This window comes from Pristiophorus japonicus, chromosome 16 (genome assembly GCF_044704955.1).
Source record: "Pristiophorus japonicus isolate sPriJap1 chromosome 16, sPriJap1.hap1, whole genome shotgun sequence".
NCBI classification, from domain to species: Eukaryota; Metazoa; Chordata; class Chondrichthyes; family Pristiophoridae; genus Pristiophorus; species Pristiophorus japonicus.
Window position 1 is genome coordinate 14,453,098 of NC_091992.1, and position 18,142 is coordinate 14,471,239.

General features: G+C 45.1%; 1 protein-coding gene across 1 annotated transcript in view; it reads left to right on the forward strand.

Annotated features, from left to right (window-relative positions):
- Positions 1 to 15,117: 15,117 nt before the first annotated feature.
- The window catches only part of sgsm2 (small G protein signaling modulator 2), a 99,676-nt gene continuing 96,651 nt past the window's right edge, over positions 15,118 to 18,142 (forward strand). Inside the window, exon 1 of the mRNA XM_070858010.1 lies at positions 15,118 to 15,172. Within this exon, the coding sequence (XP_070714111.1) occupies positions 15,118 to 15,172 (55 nt within the window). The remainder of the gene's footprint in view (positions 15,173 to 18,142) is intronic.

Here is an 18,142-nt window from a genome sequence, read left to right on the forward strand (position 1 = left end):
GTCAAGGCAGAAGTTCTCTCACTGTGATCTAGTAAAATCTAGGCTGTCACTTCAATGGAAGATCGTCTTCTAGATGAGACATTAAACGTCTCAGATGGACGTAAAATATCCCATGGCACTATTTCGAAGAAAAGCAGGAGAGTTATCCCCGGTGTCTAGGACAATATTTATCCCTCAATCAACATCATTAAAAAACAGATCTGGTCATTACTGCTGCTGCTGTTTGGAGCTTGCTGTGCGCAAATTGGCTGCCGCATTTCCCACATTACAACAGTGACTGCACTCCAAAAAAAAAAAGTACTTCATTGGCTGCAAAGCACTATGAGATGTCTGGTGGTCGTGAAAGGCGCTATAGAAATGCAAGTCTTTCTGTGCACTAAACATCAATCAATGTAGAAAGTTGGTACAGATAAAGAGAACCTGTAATTGCAAGAAATGTTAAGTAAAATCAGAAAATGCTGGAAGTGAACAACAGGTCGATAAACATCTGAAAGAGAGGAATGGTTAACATTTCATCGTAATGAACCTTGTAGTGTGCGTGTATTGACTTGGAAAATAGATGTAGACTGGTCTCCAGTGAAATTAGGAGCTTTGAAGGCACTAAAACATGTGTATTTGTGAAGATAAGACCAATCTTGATCATTCGCAGAACTTCATAAACCACCAGGGATCAAGGATTTTTCTTCTTTCCAGTAGGCTGGCAGATATCCGATATATTTCTGTTGCAGTGCCAGGAATTGATCTGACCACTTGTCATCATAAAGACAAACTATACCTAAGCCACTAGACGTTAGATAAGACTACCCCACTTTCTCCTGGCCGGCCTCCCACCTTGCACCCTCTATAAACCTGAGCTCAACCAAAACTCTGCTGCACCTGTCCTAACTCGCACCAAGTCCCGTTCACCCATCACCCCTGTTCTCGCTGACCTACATTGGCTCCCAATGTGGCAATGCCTCGATTTTAAAAATTCTCAGCCTTGTTTTCAAATTCTTCCATGGCCTATTCTCTCCCTATCACTGTAACTTCCTGCAGCCCTATAACCCTCCGAGATCTCTGCGCACCTCCAATTCTGCCATCAAGGACATCCCGGATTTTCTTCGTTCCACCAATGGTGGCCGTGCCCTCAGCTGCCTAAACCGTAAGCTGTGGAAATCTCTCTAAACGTCTCTGCCTCTCTACACATCTCTCCTCCTTTAAAACACTCCTTAAAACCTGCCTCTTTTAACAAGCTTTTGGTCACCTGTCCTAATTACATTGGATTGTTTCTGTGCTGTATATCCTTTCAGCCCAACCAGTCCATGCCGGCGTCTATGCTCCACTCGAGCCTCCTTCCGTCTTTCCTCATTTAGCTCTTGTCAACAAAACCCTCTCCCCTTATACCACATATGCTTGTCCAGCCTCCCCTTAAATGCATCTATGCTATTCACTTCAACCACTCCCTGTGGTAGCGAGTTCCTCATTCTCACCACTCTTTGGGTAAAGAAGTTTCTTCTGAATTCCCTATTTGATTTCTTGGTGACTATCTTGTATTGATGGCCTCTAGTTTTGCTCTTCCCCACAAGTGGAAACACTCTCTGTCTACTCTATCAAAATTTTTCATTGTTGTGTATGTATAATGTATGTACTGTAACATTAGACCACTGAATGTATCTTCACACTGTATACACTATACCTGTACCACCAGAGGGTGCTACTGGTGGAGACCTAAGGGTCACCTGCACACTGCAGGTAACCAAGTATAAAAAGGAGCTCACCTCACTGTATCCTCACTCAGGGAGCTACAATAAATGGATTAAGATCACAACAGTTCAAGTACAATACCTTACCTCGTGGAGTCATTACTAGAGTGCTTACATATATAACAACTGGTAATGAGATTACGAATTTCCACCTGAGCAACTTTCAACAATTCGCTGATGGAGAAGTTTGGGATGCCTTTGTGGAAAGGCTTGAACACTTTTTCATCGCGAACGACCTGGCTGGAGACAGACCGACCTCGCTGGCTAATAAGCACAGAGCTATCCTGCTCAGCAATTATGGGCCCACAGTCCATGGCCTCGTCAGGGACCTGCTAACCCCAGCGAAGATGACAACCAAAATTTATGCGGAGCTCGTAACAATAATACAGGAGCAGCTCAAACCTAAAGAGAGCATCCTCATAGCCAGACACCGGTTCTACAACCACCGGCGGCCCGAAGGCCAAGAAATCGCAAATATACTGCAGACCTGAGACGATTGGCTGCACCATGTGATTTTGGCAACCACCTCATTGAAGCACTGAGGGACATCTTTGTTATTGGAATCGGTCACGAGGGCCTCCTCCACAAGCTGCTCTCTGTGGACACTATGGTCACCCTGCAGAAGGCAATTAAAGTAAGCCAAGCATTCATGATTTTGGCCTGCGATTCCAAGAGGATGATGACTCACCCCCAAGACTCTAACCCGACAAGTACAGTGAACTGAATGGCGCCATTCAGAGGCAAGGCTGCTACCCCGAGTCCCACAACCCTGAGTCCGCCACATGGGGCCAACCAGCTAGTCCGTGCTGGCGCTGTGGATGAAATCACAGGGCCCACCAGTGCCGATACAGAGACTACTTGCAAAGGTTGTAACACTAAAGGTCATCTCCAGTGAATGTGTAGAAGAAATTTTACTCACCGAGTCGCTGAAGAGTTGGCCGATCACCCGGACTCCAGCACTGATGAAGACAAAGAGAGAGTCTATGAAGCAGTTCAGCTCCTGGAAGAGGTGTACGGGGTGTATATCTGCTCCACCGAGAGTTCCCCATGGAAAATGGAAGTAGATATCAACGGTGTTCCAGTCTCAATGGAGGTCGACGCAGAGGTGAGCCAATCGCTGATGAATCAGGCGGCCTTCGAGAAACTCTGGGACAATCCCGCCGAACGACCTAAAATGCTCCCAGTCCAGGTGAAGCTGCTCACTTACACAAAAGACAGCATCCCAGTTGTTGGCGGCGTGGATGTCCAGGTGTCCCATGGCAGCGTGATGCACAAGCTACCTTTGTGGATTGTTGCTGGTGATGGCCAATGCTGCTGGGAAGAAGATGGATGAAACAAATCCAAATCTGTTGGAGCTGGGAAAGCCTCCAGGCCCCAGCGATCGACATCCTACGCGGCCCCAAATTTGGATCCATCACAGCACCTGAAAATCCTACCGTCCAACTCGACTGCGTAGAGACGACACAGACCGCACAACTCAACGGCGAGATGATCCAACCCAAATGACCAGACCTCACCTTCCGGGCTCAAGTGGCAGGCCCCCGAAGAAAGAAGATCGGCGCAGAATGCAAATTCCCGGCTTCAATGGCAGAACCTGGGGAGAAAAGGATCACCGCAGCCTACCTCGTGGAGAGAAAGAAGATGGCGCCCGCACCACGAGGTGAAGCACCTGAAATCAAGATGGCAGCGACCAGACCATGAGGGGCAGCGTTGAGGGAGCAACACGTGATGCTGAGCAGCAAACCAGATTGGGGTAAAGATTGCAAGGCCCTTTTAAAGGAGACCGGCAACCCAGCACACTTAAAGAGACAGTTCCACTCTATGTACAGCGATGCCGGTGACACTAATCTAAAAGATGTAATCAACAAATGCAAGCATATAAATGTACTATTGAACAACGATGCTGATGCTAGTAATGAAAAAAATTTTAATTAACAAACGCAAGTATTTAAATGTAACCTTGCACAAAGATGATAGAGGTTACATACATGACACTGTGTACTAACACCACTGCAATACTGTATATACTTAAGCAATGCACACCTTGACCACAGGGGGTGAACTTGTTGGAGGCACTCCTTACCTGGTCATCCAGGTATATAAAGGGAGATCCCTTGCAGGGTCATCACTTCTTGGTCCTGTGAATAAAGGTTCAGGTCATAGAGTGACCTTGTCCATAGAATGTGCCTCGTGTGGGTTTTGTGCCATTGAGTAAGGACATTACACACAGGAAAATGATGTAATTGACAAATGCAGGTATCTAACTGTAACCTTGCACAGAGATGCTGATAGTGCACAGGAAAGTGATGTAATTGACAAATGCAAATTTGTAAAGACAACTAACAATGTCGAGTCGGCTGATTGCTGTCGGAGCCAATGTATCATGAATGCTAATGATGAAATGAGATGTGATGCCGGGTTCTACATGCACGCCGACAAAGCCAAGGGCAACCTCCCGTGGGAAGCACTAGGTCCAGTCAGTCATAAGCAATCCCTCGGAATCGAGGAAGACGTGCTTCCACTCCTGAAGTGAGTTCTTTGGTGGCTGAACAGTCCAATACGAGAGCCACAGACTCTGTTACAGATGAGGGAAGGGATGGGTGGGACAGGTTTGCCACACACTCCTTCCGCTGCCTGCGCTTGATTTCTGCATGCTCTCGACGTTGAGACTCGAGGTGTTCAGCGCCCTCTCAGATGCACTTCCTCCACTTAGGACGTTCTTGGGCCAGGGACTCCTAGGTGTCAGTGGGGATGTTGCACTTTATCAGGGAAGCTTTGAGGGTGTCCTTGTAAGGTTTCCGTTGCCCACCTTTGGCTCATTTGCCATGAAGGAGTTCTGAGTACAGCACTTGCTTTGGGAGTCTCATGTCTGGCATGCGAACTATGTGGCCTGCCCAGCAGAGCTGATCGAGTGTGGTCAGTGCTTCAATACTGAGGATGTTAACCTGAATGAGGACACTGATGTTGGTGTGCCTGTCCTCCCAGGGGATTTGTAGGATCTTGCGGAGACATCTTTGGTGATATTTCTCCAGAAACTTGAGGTGTCTATTGTACATGGTTCATGTCTCTGAGCCATACAGGAGGGCAGGTATTATTACAGCCCTGTAGACCATGAGCTTGGTGGCAGTTTGGAGGGTCTGGTCTTCAAACACGCTTTTCCTCAGGCGACCGAAGGCTGCACTGACGCACTGGAGGCGGTGTTGGATCTCGTCGTCGATGCCTGCTCTTGTTCCAGTGGGCTACCTGGTCATGTAGCCTGCGCCTCCGGGACCAATGTGATGCCCCAGGGAGTGTGTCCACACACGCAGTGGGAGCATACCCACTGCAGGGCCAGCGATCAATGGACCGCACAGGCACCACCACTGGCACCCTGCCCCAGATCGGCCCTACCCCTCTGGCCACCAGGGCCAGCACCTGGATTAAGAGGACAGCACCCTCCAGCCCTCCTGACGGGACCTGGGATGACCAGACTCCCACCACTGCTGAAGGGCAGCAGGGAGACCCTGCACCCTTCAAAGAAGGACAGGAAGGCCACACATTCCTGTGGCTCTGCCCACCACTAAGCAACGGCAAAGGCCCTGAGACACAGCCAGGTGAGCAATCCGAGCCCATCCAGCTGGCAGGAGGCACAGTCCGGTTGCTCCGGAACAAGCGTCCTCACCCACCTGTGCTGACACCCCAGGGGCAAGACTGTAATAGCATGTATGCTTGTTCCACTACTGATGAACCTAAAAACAGTGATATAACCAATCCTATTCTTTATTCTCTGTACATATATACCAATGCAGATGTCCAGCCACACAACTGGTCTATATATGGGGGGGGGGGGCGCAGAATGGATGCATGTAGCCATGGACACACATGGATCACACCCAGAACCCACACTACCACTACAACCTCCAACCGTCCACTGGTGACCATTTCCCAATGTCGTGGCAATAAGGACTTGGGGGTCTACAGGGAGAGAGCCATTCCCAAGCACAGACAAAGTGCAAGGGCTTTGGGCAATCAAGTCGAGGGCCAGAGCGCACAGTGCAAAAGTAGTGGCACAAGACTTAGGGGGGAGTGATGTTGTGTATATATAATGTATGTACTATAACATTAGACCACTGAATGTATCTTCACACTGTATACACTATACCCTGTACCACCAGAGGGTGCTACTGATGGAGACCTAAGGGTCACCTGCACACTGCAGGTAACCAAGTATAAAAGGGAGCTCACCTCACTATATCCTCACTCAGGGAGCTGCAATAAATGGACTAAGGTCACAACAGTTCAAGTACAATACCTTACCTCGTGGAGTCATTACTAGAGTGCTTACATATATAACAGCTTACATATATAACGTTCATAATTTTAAAGACCTCAATTAGACCACCCCTCAGCCTTCTCTTTTCAAGAGAAAAGAGATCCAGCCTGTTCATCCTTTCCTGATGGGTATAACCCCTCAGTTCTGGTATCATCCTTGTAAAACTTTTTTTCACTCTCTCTCCAAAGCCTCTGTCCTTTTTATAATATCCCCTTATGTGGTTCGGTGCCAAGTTTTGTTTGATAATATTCCTGTGAAGCGCCTTGGGACGTATTGCTACATTAAAGGTGCTATAAATGCAAGTAGTTGTATGTCGGTACACTACTGCTTATTCAGATCTCTCTAATTCAACTTATTTTTTTTTAAACTACTCTGTTTCTGTTGCGACAGCCGATGTGGCCAGCCAGCCAGCCAAGCTTGTCCCACTACCATCACGGAGGCCGGCAATTTATAGTCGATTATAAAATGATTTATTTTTGTTGGGCCAGGCACACACAAACCATAAGTTCAGCCAAGTTCGTGAATAAACACTGAATAAATGTGAATTCTCTACCATAGAAAGTTGTTGAGGCCAGTTCGTTAGATATATTCAAAAGGGAGTTAGATGTGGCCCTTATGCTGAAGGGATCAAGGGGTATGGAGAGAAAGCAGGAATGGGGTACTGAAGTTGCATGATCAGCCATGATCATATTGAATGGTGGTGTAGGCTCGAAGGGCTGAATGGCCTACTCCTGCACCTACTTTCTATGTTTCTAAACATAAATAGATAAATTTGGGCCAGACATAAAGGCACACTCTAACCAATCAGATCACAAAGATGGTGAAATGTATTTGCTTCATTTCTTTGCTTAAGAATTCATAGCACCACATTGCTATTAAGAACTAGTTGGTTTATTAGCAAAGCTTTAACAATCACACTACACACTACCAGTTCATCCACCAGGCTCACAACCACCTGCCTCGTCGTGGATCCCTTGAACCCAACTGGCTGGGGTTTTATTGAGTCTTGTGAACAACATGTGACTGGCTAAGCCACTCACAACTCAACAGCTCCACAAACCTGTGAGCATACTCATGGCTGCATACATTACAGATGGCATCAAAATGGTTGCCACCACTTAAAACCAGACTGATGCCAGTGGCAGTAGCAGGCATCTGTCTAATTTTTTTTTTAGCTGACTTTGTGTCAGTGATCAAGCATTTAACAATTATATAGTACCTTCCACGTGAAAGGGAGTCACACAATTAACTACTTTTTGCGCTGTGGCTATTGCTAAGCAAGCAAAAAGATCTAGCGGTTACATTGCCTGCTGAGGACGCACGGGACAATGTGTCTGAACACTCAGTCAGCCTTGGCCGAAAAGCGGAACAAACCATTTACCTGTACTTATGTGGATTTGCTTCTTTGCATTGTGAGTTAAATGTTTGTGATGATGTGAAAAGCCTAGAAACGGGGCCACAAAAATCGATGTTTATTTTCCCATGTTATTATTTTATTGTCGAGGCTTTTAATATACGCGGGGGAAGAGGTAACGGTAAGTCGGAAGAAAGCTTTTCAAAAATCAGCTTCCAGTAAGAGCTTCTGGATTTAAATGAGTGTTTCTATAAACTGATACACTCTTAAGATTTAAATATTGTCTGCTGTGGGTTCTATAAAACCTTTGGCAAAATATGAAAATGCCCTAGCTTATTAAAATAGTTACCTAGCAACAGTTCTATTCACTGGCAATGCCTTTCATTTTACAGAAAGTAGGCCTTCCTTTTCATAGCTATCTTACAGCTTGTTGTATTGCGTCTGCCAGGTGATGTTCAACTGAACTAGATTCAATTTGCCAGTTACAAATTGGCAGATTTTCCAGTTGCTAGGAAATTCCTGTTTTTCTCTCTCCTACTGCTCCCGATGCTCCCAGTTTTCTTTCCTCCTCGCCTGAAGACACTGACTTTATTTGAAGTCCAGATCAATAAAAGAAAAAAGACTTGCATTTCTATAGTGCCTTTCACGACCACCGGACGTCCCAAAGTGCTTTACAGCCAATGAAATATTTTTTGAAGTTTAGTCACGTTTGCAGTGTAGGGAACATGGCAGCCAATTTGCACACAGCAAACCCCCACAAACAGCAATGTTATAATGATCAGATAATCTGTTTTAGTGATGTTAATTGAGGGATAAATATTGACCAGGACACCGGGGATAACTCCCCTGCTCTTATTCAAAATAGTGCCATGGGATCTTTTACGTCCACCTGAGAGGGCAGATGGGGCCTCGGTTTAACGTCTCATCTGAAAAACGGCACCTCCGACAATGCAGCACTCCCTCAGCACTGCACTGGAGTGTCAGCCTAGATTTTTGTGCTCCAGTCCCTGGCGTGGGACTTGAACCCACAACCTTCTGATTCCAGTGAGGGTGCTACCCACTGAGCCACAGCTGACACACTGCCCCTCTGGCAACACCTCATCAACTGACTGAATTGATCATTCTTCATTTACTGCCCCAGCTTATAAAGGCTTTTATATTGGTCTTGTAGTTAGCTAGTGTTAGCTCATCCTTTTACATTGGCGCACGGCCAGTTGTGCAACACCCACATGTGGGGAACCCAGAGGCACTCGTCTAAGTATATAAAAGTGTTTATGTAAACTTCTGTAAGTGTATCTACTGAAACCGGATTTAACATCATCAACGGTGAGGGCCAGCGCCCAGAATCTGACTTGAAAGGAGGCCAATGTTAAAGCAGCTGGCAAATGCTGATATTGTCCAGCATGGAACTGAGCTCCATAGGCCAAGAAGGTCGCAGGCTCAATGACCAGGCTGTGCTGAGTTTACTCAATCTAGACTCAAGGGTAGCATTGGAAGAAACATAGAGAACAGGTTACCAGTCGACCCCAGTAATATACTGTGTCCTTACCCACTAAGCCAGGGGTGTGCAGCCAAGGTCACAAGCATGCTCCTAAGCCCTAGCAATTTGACCCTTAAACTCAGGGCAACACTCTGCTCGTTGCAATTGTACATCGAGCTTGCTGCTTTGTCCTGTCTGAATTTTTAGGCCTGGAGGTTTTGGGCCGGGATGTTTTTAAAGCTGTTGTCATTCTCTCTTTATCTTTTGGCCGTATTTCTCTTTCCCCTTCACCTATTACTTTCCGTTCCCAGATTCCTTCTTTCCCTGTTTGTTTCAGAAACTTTAATTCAAATCTCTTTTTTTTCCCCCCATTTTCTTTTGTTTGTCGATTTACAAATTATCTGCTCATTATCACATTGCTGTTTGTGGGAGCTTGCTGTGCGCAAATTGGCTGCCGTGTTTCCACCAACAAAACTTATATTTATATAGCGCCTTTAATGTAGTGAAACGTCCCAAGGCGCTTCACAGGAGTATTATGAGACCAAAAATTTGACTGAGCCACATAAGGAGAAATTAGGGCAGGTGACCAGAAGCTTGGTCAAAGAGGTAGGTTTTAAGGAAAGTCTTGAAGGAACAAAGGGAGGTAGAGAGGCGGAGAGTTTAGGCAGGGAATTTCAGAGCTTAGGGTCTAGTCAACAAAAGGCATGGCCACCAATGATTGAACAATTATAATCAGGGATGCTCAAGAAGGCAGAATTAGAGGAGCGCAGACACCGTGGGGGTGGGGAGGGGGTTGTGGGGCTGGAGGAGATTACAGAGATAGGGAGGGGCGAGGCTATGGAGGGATTTGAAAACCAGGATGAGAATTTTGAAATCGAGGCGTTGCTTAATCGGGAGCCAGTGTAGATCAGCGAGCATGGGGGTGATGGGTGAGCGGGACTTGGTGCGAGTTAGGACGTGGGCAGCTGAGTTTTGGATCACCTCTAGTTTACGTCGGGTAGAATGTGGGAGACCAGCCAGGAGTGTGTTGGAATTGTCAAGTCTAGAGGTAACAAAGACATGGATGAGGGCTTCAGCAGCCGATGAGCTGAGGTAGGGGTGGAGACTGGCGATGCTACGGAGGTGGAAATAGGCGGTCTTAGTTATCTTGCGGATATGCGGTTGGAAGCTCATTTCAGGGTCAAATATGACACCAAGGTTGTGAACAGTCTGGTTCAGCCTCAGTCAGAAGTTGGGGAGAGGGATGGAGTCAGTGGCTTACAATCGTACAACAATGAGTACACTTCAAAAAGTACTGCACTGGGTGTAAAGCGCTATTGGGACGTCTTGAGGTTGTGAAAGGTGCTATATAAATGCAAGACTTTCTTTTTCATTTTTACATTTTATATGTGGCCCACAAAGAGAAAATCGTGAAACCCCTTCACACTGAGCCATCAGGAGTGCTAACGGCTCACCTTCAAACTCGAAAAGTTTTTTTTTTAGTTTTCTCTTCAACCAAGTAAACTTTTCTAGAATATTGGTTCCAAGAGTTTGCTTTCCTAAAATTCCATCTCTCGCTTAGTTGTTGAGCAGAAAAGTAAGAATGAAGGCACATTTTCACGCCTCTCCAGGTTTTCAGTCCCAGGAGGCAAACACTTCAACCCACACAGTGCCACATACAGAGGATCTTTCACTGGGGAAGGCCAACTCCAGTAGCAGCATTGGCAGCAGACTAGGAGCAGCTTGCCTGCCCACCTCTTTTGGCCACAGAGATTTGAAACGGAAGGTGGAGAACGTCATTTGGTTTTAAATAGAGCAAAACTTTTTTTTCCCCCCTTAATTTCTACTGCAGAGTATATTTGCTGCAAAGACCTTATGGCAACTTGGACCAATTTACTGAGCATCCCTAGTTGTCCTGAGAAACTGTGTCACGATAATTTTTTCCACGTGAGTGACATGGTAGGCCAGTTCAGCGGGCATTAAGAGTCAATCATATACTGTTATATATGCAGACTATAGATATATTCTCTGTGTAGTCACTGTATAGTTGCATAAGATGGAGACTTGTTATCTGATGTACTATCAATAGGGTTACACTGTGTATATACTATGCTGGCACCACTAAAGGGTGCAATTGGTGGAGACCAGGGTTTCCTGCCCCTGTGGCAGAGGCTGTCCACCAGAGGGCACTGCGGTGGGAGACCTGAGGGTCACATGGATAGGTATGCAGGGCCCAGTATAAAAGACTGCCCACCATGCTTGTGCCTCACTCTGGAGTTACAAATAAAGGTCCAAGGTGACTACAGTTTGAGTACAACACATTGATTCGTGGAGTTATTCATAAGTGCATTACAAACATAACATATACTATGGCACTGGAGTCCATTATAGGCTCCATCAGGTTCCCTTCCCTGAAGGACATAAGTCAACTAGTTGGGTTTTTACAACAATCTAACCGCTTTCATCATCATTTTATTTTTCCTCTGGTGCAAGCACGCCTTGTGGGCAAAAAACAGCTGAAAAATGGTCCCTATATCTTGTAATTTGACGAGACCAATAATTTGCCTTCAGGACAATACGGGTAAATTTCCGATTTCACACCACTGATCGTTCATATCGTAAATTGGGGCATGCGATGATCGGAAAATTGTGCAAAACATGAGCCCAAATTTCCAATATGCTTTACCGGCAGATAATGTACAATGTTCCCCGCCGGCGACACAATGTTAGAAAGAACAAAATAAGAACATAAGAAATAGAAGCAGGAGTAGGCCATTTGGCCCCTCGAGCCTGCTCCGCCATTTAATAAGATATTGGCTGATCTGATCTTGGGCTTAGCTCCACTTCCCTGCCCGTTCCCCTTAACCCTTTACTCCATTGCCATTCAAAAATCGGTCTATCTCCACCTTAAATATATTCAATGATCCAGCCTTCACAGCTCTCTGGGACAGAGAATTCCACAGATTTACAAACCTCTGAGAAGAAATTCCTCCTTATTTCAGTTCTAAATGGGCAACCCCTTATTCTTAAACTATGCCCCCTAGTTCTAGATTCCTATGAGTGGAAACATCCTCTCTGCATCTACCTTGTCGAGCCCTCACAGCATCTTAGATGTTTCAATAAGATCACCGTTCATTCTTCTAAACTCCAATTATAGGCCCAACCTTTCTTCATAAATCAACCCTTTCATCTCTGGAATCAACCTAGTGAACCTTCTCTGAACTGCCTCCAATGTAAGTATATCCTTCCGTAAATAAGGAGACCAAAACTGCCTGCAGTACTCCTAGGTGTGGCCTCACCAATACTCTGTACAGTTGTAGCAGGACTTCTCTGCTTTTATACTCTATCCCCCTTGCAATAAAGGCCAACATTCCATTTGCCTTCCTGATTACTTGCTGTACCTGCATACTAACGTTTTGTGTTTCATGCACAAGGACCCCCAGGTCCCTCTGTATTGCAGCATTTTGTAATCTCTTGCCATTTAAAAAATAATTTGCTTTTTTATTTTTCCTGCCAAAGTGGATAACCTCATACTTTCCCACATTATATTCCTCACACTTTCCCACATTATATTCCATCTGCCAAATTTTTGCCCACTCACTTAGCCTGTCTATATCCCTTTGCAGACTCTGTGTCCTCCTCACAACTTGCTTTCCCACCCGTCTTTGTATCATCAGCAAACTTGGCTACATTACACTCAGTCCCTTCATCCAAGTCATTAATATAGATTGTAAATAGTTGAGGCCCCAGCACCGATCTCTGTGGCACCCCACTAGTTACATTTTCCCAAGCGGAAAATTACCCATTTATCCCGACCGTCTGTTTTCTGTTAGTTAGCCAATCCTCTATCCATGCTAATATATTACCCCCAACCCCGTGAGCACTTATCTTGTGCAGTAACCTTTTATGTGGTACTTTATCGAATGCATTCTGGAAATCCAAATATACCACATCCACGGGTTCCCCCGTATCCACCCTGCTTGTTACATCCTCAAAGAACTCCAGCAAATTTGTCAAACATGATTTCCCTTTCGTAAAACCATGTTGACTCTGCTTGATTGAATTATGCTTTTCCAAATGTCTAGCTTGTGCTTCCTTAATAATGGACTCCGGCATTTTCCCAACAACAGATGTTAGACTAACTGGTCTTTAGTTTCCTGCTTTCTGTCTCCCTCCTTTTTAAAATAGAGGCATTACGTTTGCAGTTTTCCAATCTGCTGGGATCTCTCCAGAATCCAAGGAATTTTTTTAGATTACAACCAATACATCCACTATCTCTGCAGCCATTTCTTTTAAGACCCTAGGACGAAGGCCATCCGGTCCAGGAGACTTGTCCATCTTTAGTCCCATTAGTTTACTAAGTACTTTTTCTTCAGTGATAGTGATTGTATTAAGCTCCCCCCCCCTCCCTATAGCCCCTTGATTATCTATTATTGGGATATTTTAGTGTCTTCTACCGTGAAGACCGATACAAAATATTTGTTCAAAGTCTCTGCCATTTCCCTGTTCCCCATTATTAATTCCCCAGTCTCATCCTCTAAGGGATCATCATCATAGGCAGTACCTCAAAATCGAGGAAGACTTGCTTCCACTCTAAAAGTGAGTTCTCAGGTGACCATACTGTCCAATGTGGGAATTACAGTCTCTGCCACGGGTGGGACAGACAGTGGTTGAAGGAAAGGGTGGGTGGGGAGTCTGGTTTGCCGCACGCTCTTTCCGCTGCCTGCGCTTGGTTTCTGCATGCTCTCAGCGACGAGACTAGAGGTGCTCAGCGCCCTCACTGATGCTCTTCCTCCACTTGGGGCGGTCTTGGGCCAGGGATTCCCAGGTGCTGGTGGGGATGTTGCACTTTATTAAGGAGGCTTTGAGGGTGTTCTTGAAGTATTTCCTCTGCCCACCTGGGGCTCGCTTGCCGTGTAGGAGTTTCGAGTAGAGCACTTGCTTTGGGAGTCTTATGTCGGAAATTTGGACGAATGAGCAGCTGCGAAGGGACTAACGTTTATTTTAGCGACTCTCTTCCTTTTTATATACCTGTAGAAGCTCTTGCTAGCTATTTTTATATTTCTTGCTAGTTTACTCTCGTAATCCATCTCTCTCTCTCTTTTTGTTTTAGTCATCCTTTGGTGGATTAAAAACATATCCCTTAAAAGTTATCCCTTAAAATCAGAGTTGTTGGTTACTTGGTCTCCATGACCTGATCAAAACCGTTCAGGAATCAGGCTCCATATCTGGTTTGTAAACCTCTGCAAAAGTAAATGATTTTTTTTCTCAAACGCCAATAATTTTCTGCAATATTTGGCATTAACATCTGCTTTAAGATCTGTAATACTCTTCAACTTTGACTGAAATCCTATCTGGCTTCACTTCCTCAAAAACCATCAGTCTATAGGAGACAGAATGAAACATGATTTATATATCAGTCCATTAAAGAAGCATTTTATTCTCAATACCTACCTCGACATTCCATTTCCTCTGCGCTATTTTTGGTAACGTATTTGCGTTTAATCTATATCCGTGTCATTTTAATGCAATAGTTTAGCTATTTTATTTTAAATGACTTTAAAGTAGTGTAGGTAGAACTTTAATGTGATCTAAAATTAGCAGAGAGAGCAAATCAAATCTCCTGATGCTTGAGGATGTGAAGAATGGGGATGATTCATTTAATTTAATCCAGAAGAGATTAATAAACGATGCTGATCATGAGGTCAGATGCCAATCCATGGGTCCGGTGACTGTTTGCAGCTGATGGAAGCTCTTCATGTGCATTGGAAGTTTCGCAGACAAGAATCCCAGTGGGAAACTAGCCACGATCTCAGCGGGAGTGGTACGAGGGGGACATACAAGTGACTTTGAAGCCCCCTGCACTAGGGTAGCAAGAGTTCAGATCAGCCAAGATTCTTGTTCCTGATCATTAACCAGTGACCCCCTGCTGAAATACCCACTGTGTGCATATGCGGACATCCAGACGGGACAGGATCCAGCAGAGCTGTGATGCCTCGGAGTCAATACGGCACAAAAGGAGGCCATTCGGCCCATCGAGTCCATGCCGGCTCTCTGTCGAGCAATCCAGGCAGTCCCATTCCCCCGCTCTATCTCCATAGTCCTGCAAGTTTATTTCCCTCAAGTATCCAATTTCCTTTTGAAATCATTGATCGTCTCCGCTTCCACCACCCTCGTCAGCAGGAAAACCAAGATATGAATTTTAAATTTGAGGCGTTGACCGACTGGGAGCCAATGTAAGCCAGCGAGCATGAGAAGAGGACTAGAGCAGATCTTCAATCTGAAGCTGAACTACTTTGAAATCAGTGAGAATTAAATATTTCTTTCATTGCCAGAATAAAGGCACCAATCCTGCAATATTGCAATGGGAATCTATGACCGATTTCCAAACACAATTTTGCAATCCTGGTGCCTGCATGGACTTAAATGAAGAAAGAAAAGTGGTCACAGTGTAAAAACAGGCTAGCGATTTGTTATGATTCCGTGCCACAGTCCTGGCGTAGACCAACTTCAGCCCCAATGTTCCTGAGCCTGAAAATATAATTCCTAATCCAGTTACTTGTGATGAATATCGTGACTGCATTAATCAAGGACTGACAATGGTTGCTGTACCACAGAGCTGCCAATATGAACAAAAGTTGCTGTATAAGTGCACCGTTGGATTAAATTAGCACCTGGGTGGCTGGGATCTGACCAAATTGTACATCAGTGCATAGTCCATACATCAGTGTTATATTTTTTTAAATGGTCCTGTCACTACAAAATTATGGCTCAGCATTTCTGCTGTTCTGATGCCACACAGCAAAACGCTTTTACATTAGAGGACTGGAAGGATGTAAATCATGATGTTCCCCAGGTGTCAGTGTTAGGACTGTTACTTTGCGCTTCTCAAAATTTGCAGATGACACAGAAATGGGGAGTGTGGTTAACTGCGTAGAGGACTGTTTATGACTTCATAAGGAAATTGCAGATTAGTAGATTGGGCAGTTGGATGTCACAAAAAATTGAATGTGATAGATTTTGATAGATAGCATAAGGAGAGGACTTGCACACTAAATGGTGAAACTTCGATATGAGTACAGGAGCAGAGAGATTAAGGAGTCAAATGCACAAATCTTTAACAGTGGGAGGAGGTGTTGCTAAAGTTGTAAAAAAAACACAATGATTGAGAGATAAATATACATCGAGGGGCCTACCCTGCTCTTCTTCGAATAGTGCCATGGGATGTTTTACGTCCACCCGAGAGGGACGTCGAGGCCTCGGTTTAAAGTCTGACAAAAGACGGCACTTTCGATGGTGCAGCATTCCTTCTGTACTGCATTGAAGTGTCAGCCTAGATTATGTGCTCAAGTCTCTGGGGTGGGGCTTGAACCCTCGATCTTCTGACTCAAAGGTGAGAATGATTTCTGATGCTCTGGAATCTGGAGTGTTTCTGTCGGTGGCTCTCTCAGTAGCACACTCTCTTCTGAGTCAGAGGATCCCACTCCAGAGACTTGTGCACAAAAATCTAGGCTGACGCACCAGTGCAGTGCTGAGGGAGCGCTGCACTGTCGGAGGTGCCGTCCTTCGGATGAGACGTTAAACCGAGGCCCCGTCTGCTCTCCTTTCAGGTGAACGCAACAGATCCCATGGCACTATTTCGAAGAAGCGCAGGGGGGTTATCCCCGGGGATCTGGTCAATATTTATCCCTCAATCAACGTCACTAAAACAGATTATCTGGTCATTATCACATTGCTGTTTGTGGGAACTTGCTGTGCGCAAGTTGGCTGCTGCATTTCCCACATTACAACAGTGACTACACTTCAAAATGAATTAATTGGCTGTAAAGTGCTTTGGAACATCCGGTGGTCATGAAAGGTGCTATATAAATGAAAGTCTTTTCTTTACCCATTTAAATTCGGGGGAGAACATAAGAAATTGGAACAGGAGTAGGCCATTTGGCCCCTCGAGCCTGCTCCGCCATTCAATAAGATCATGGCTGATCTGATCTTGGCCTCAACTCCACTTCCCTGCCCGCTCCCCTTAACCCTTGACACCCTTATCGTTCAAAAATCTATCTCCATCTTAAATACATTCAATGACCCAGCCTCCACTGCTCTCTGGGGTAGAGAATTCCAAAGATTAACGACCCTCTGAGAAAAGAAATTCCTCCTCATCTCCGTTTTAAATGGGCGACCTCTTATTCTGAAACTATGCCCCCAGTTCTAGATTCCCCCACGAGGGAAACATCCTCTCTGCATCTACCCTCAAGCCCCCTTAGGGAGGAGTAAACACTGTACCTATATAAGTGTTTTCTGTTCTACCTGTTTTGGAATCTGCTCCAATGTATTGGATGGAGTCATGCTTACAGCACCAGAACTGGAGATACTCTTGCAGAATCACTTCTTCAAGCAACTCTGCAACGTAAACATGCCACAGGCACTCGTTTTTCTAGTATGTTTAGTCTACTGCAATATAACCAGATTGTGGCAATTCTTTAAGTGATTGCAAAGCAATCACAGTGTGAAATACATTGCGTGAAAAACATTTGTGTTGTCAGAGCCTTGCGTGGATGGGGGAGGCTGAGATCTGCAGTGCTGAGGAGTGCACAGGTTCCACTCGAAGGGTTACCACTGTGCTTACAACGATCTTATTGGCAAAAAGAGCATTAATTGCTGTAAATACCTGGAAGGTGCAAGCCTTTGAGTAAATTTTCACTGTGTATAAGCCAACTGATGTTTTACAAGATCAGACGTCTGGAGAAATTGTCTGTTATTGGAAAGCCCATGCAAGTCGCCTTTGTACGCAGTGAACGAGACTCTCGTGATAGAAAAATGTCAAGATATGAATTGTCAGTTAAGCTGAGGTATCGAGATGAAAGGATTGTGCTTCTGCACACACTTGCTATAGTTTTGCCACTATAAATTCCAATGTCTGCATTTATAATGACACTGCCGATGTAAGTTTGGCGCACTGTAATTACATCTTCCTGCCAGTGGAAGCATTGCCGTATAATTCCCTCCAGGACAAGGTGATTCCAAACTGTTCGTGTAACTGGACTGATGAGAATCCTTTGTTTAATCCCTCTTTGATGTGGCCGTTTCCTCTCTGCTTTGCTTTTGGTGATATAGTACTTGTATTTATATGGTGCCTTATGTCACCTGGGATTCCTTGGATGAGAGGACTGTCTTATGATGAGAGATTGTGTAGAATGGGTCTATACTCTCTGGAGTTTAGAGGAATGAGAGGTGATCTCATTGAAACATACAAGATTCTGAAGGGGACTGACAGGGTA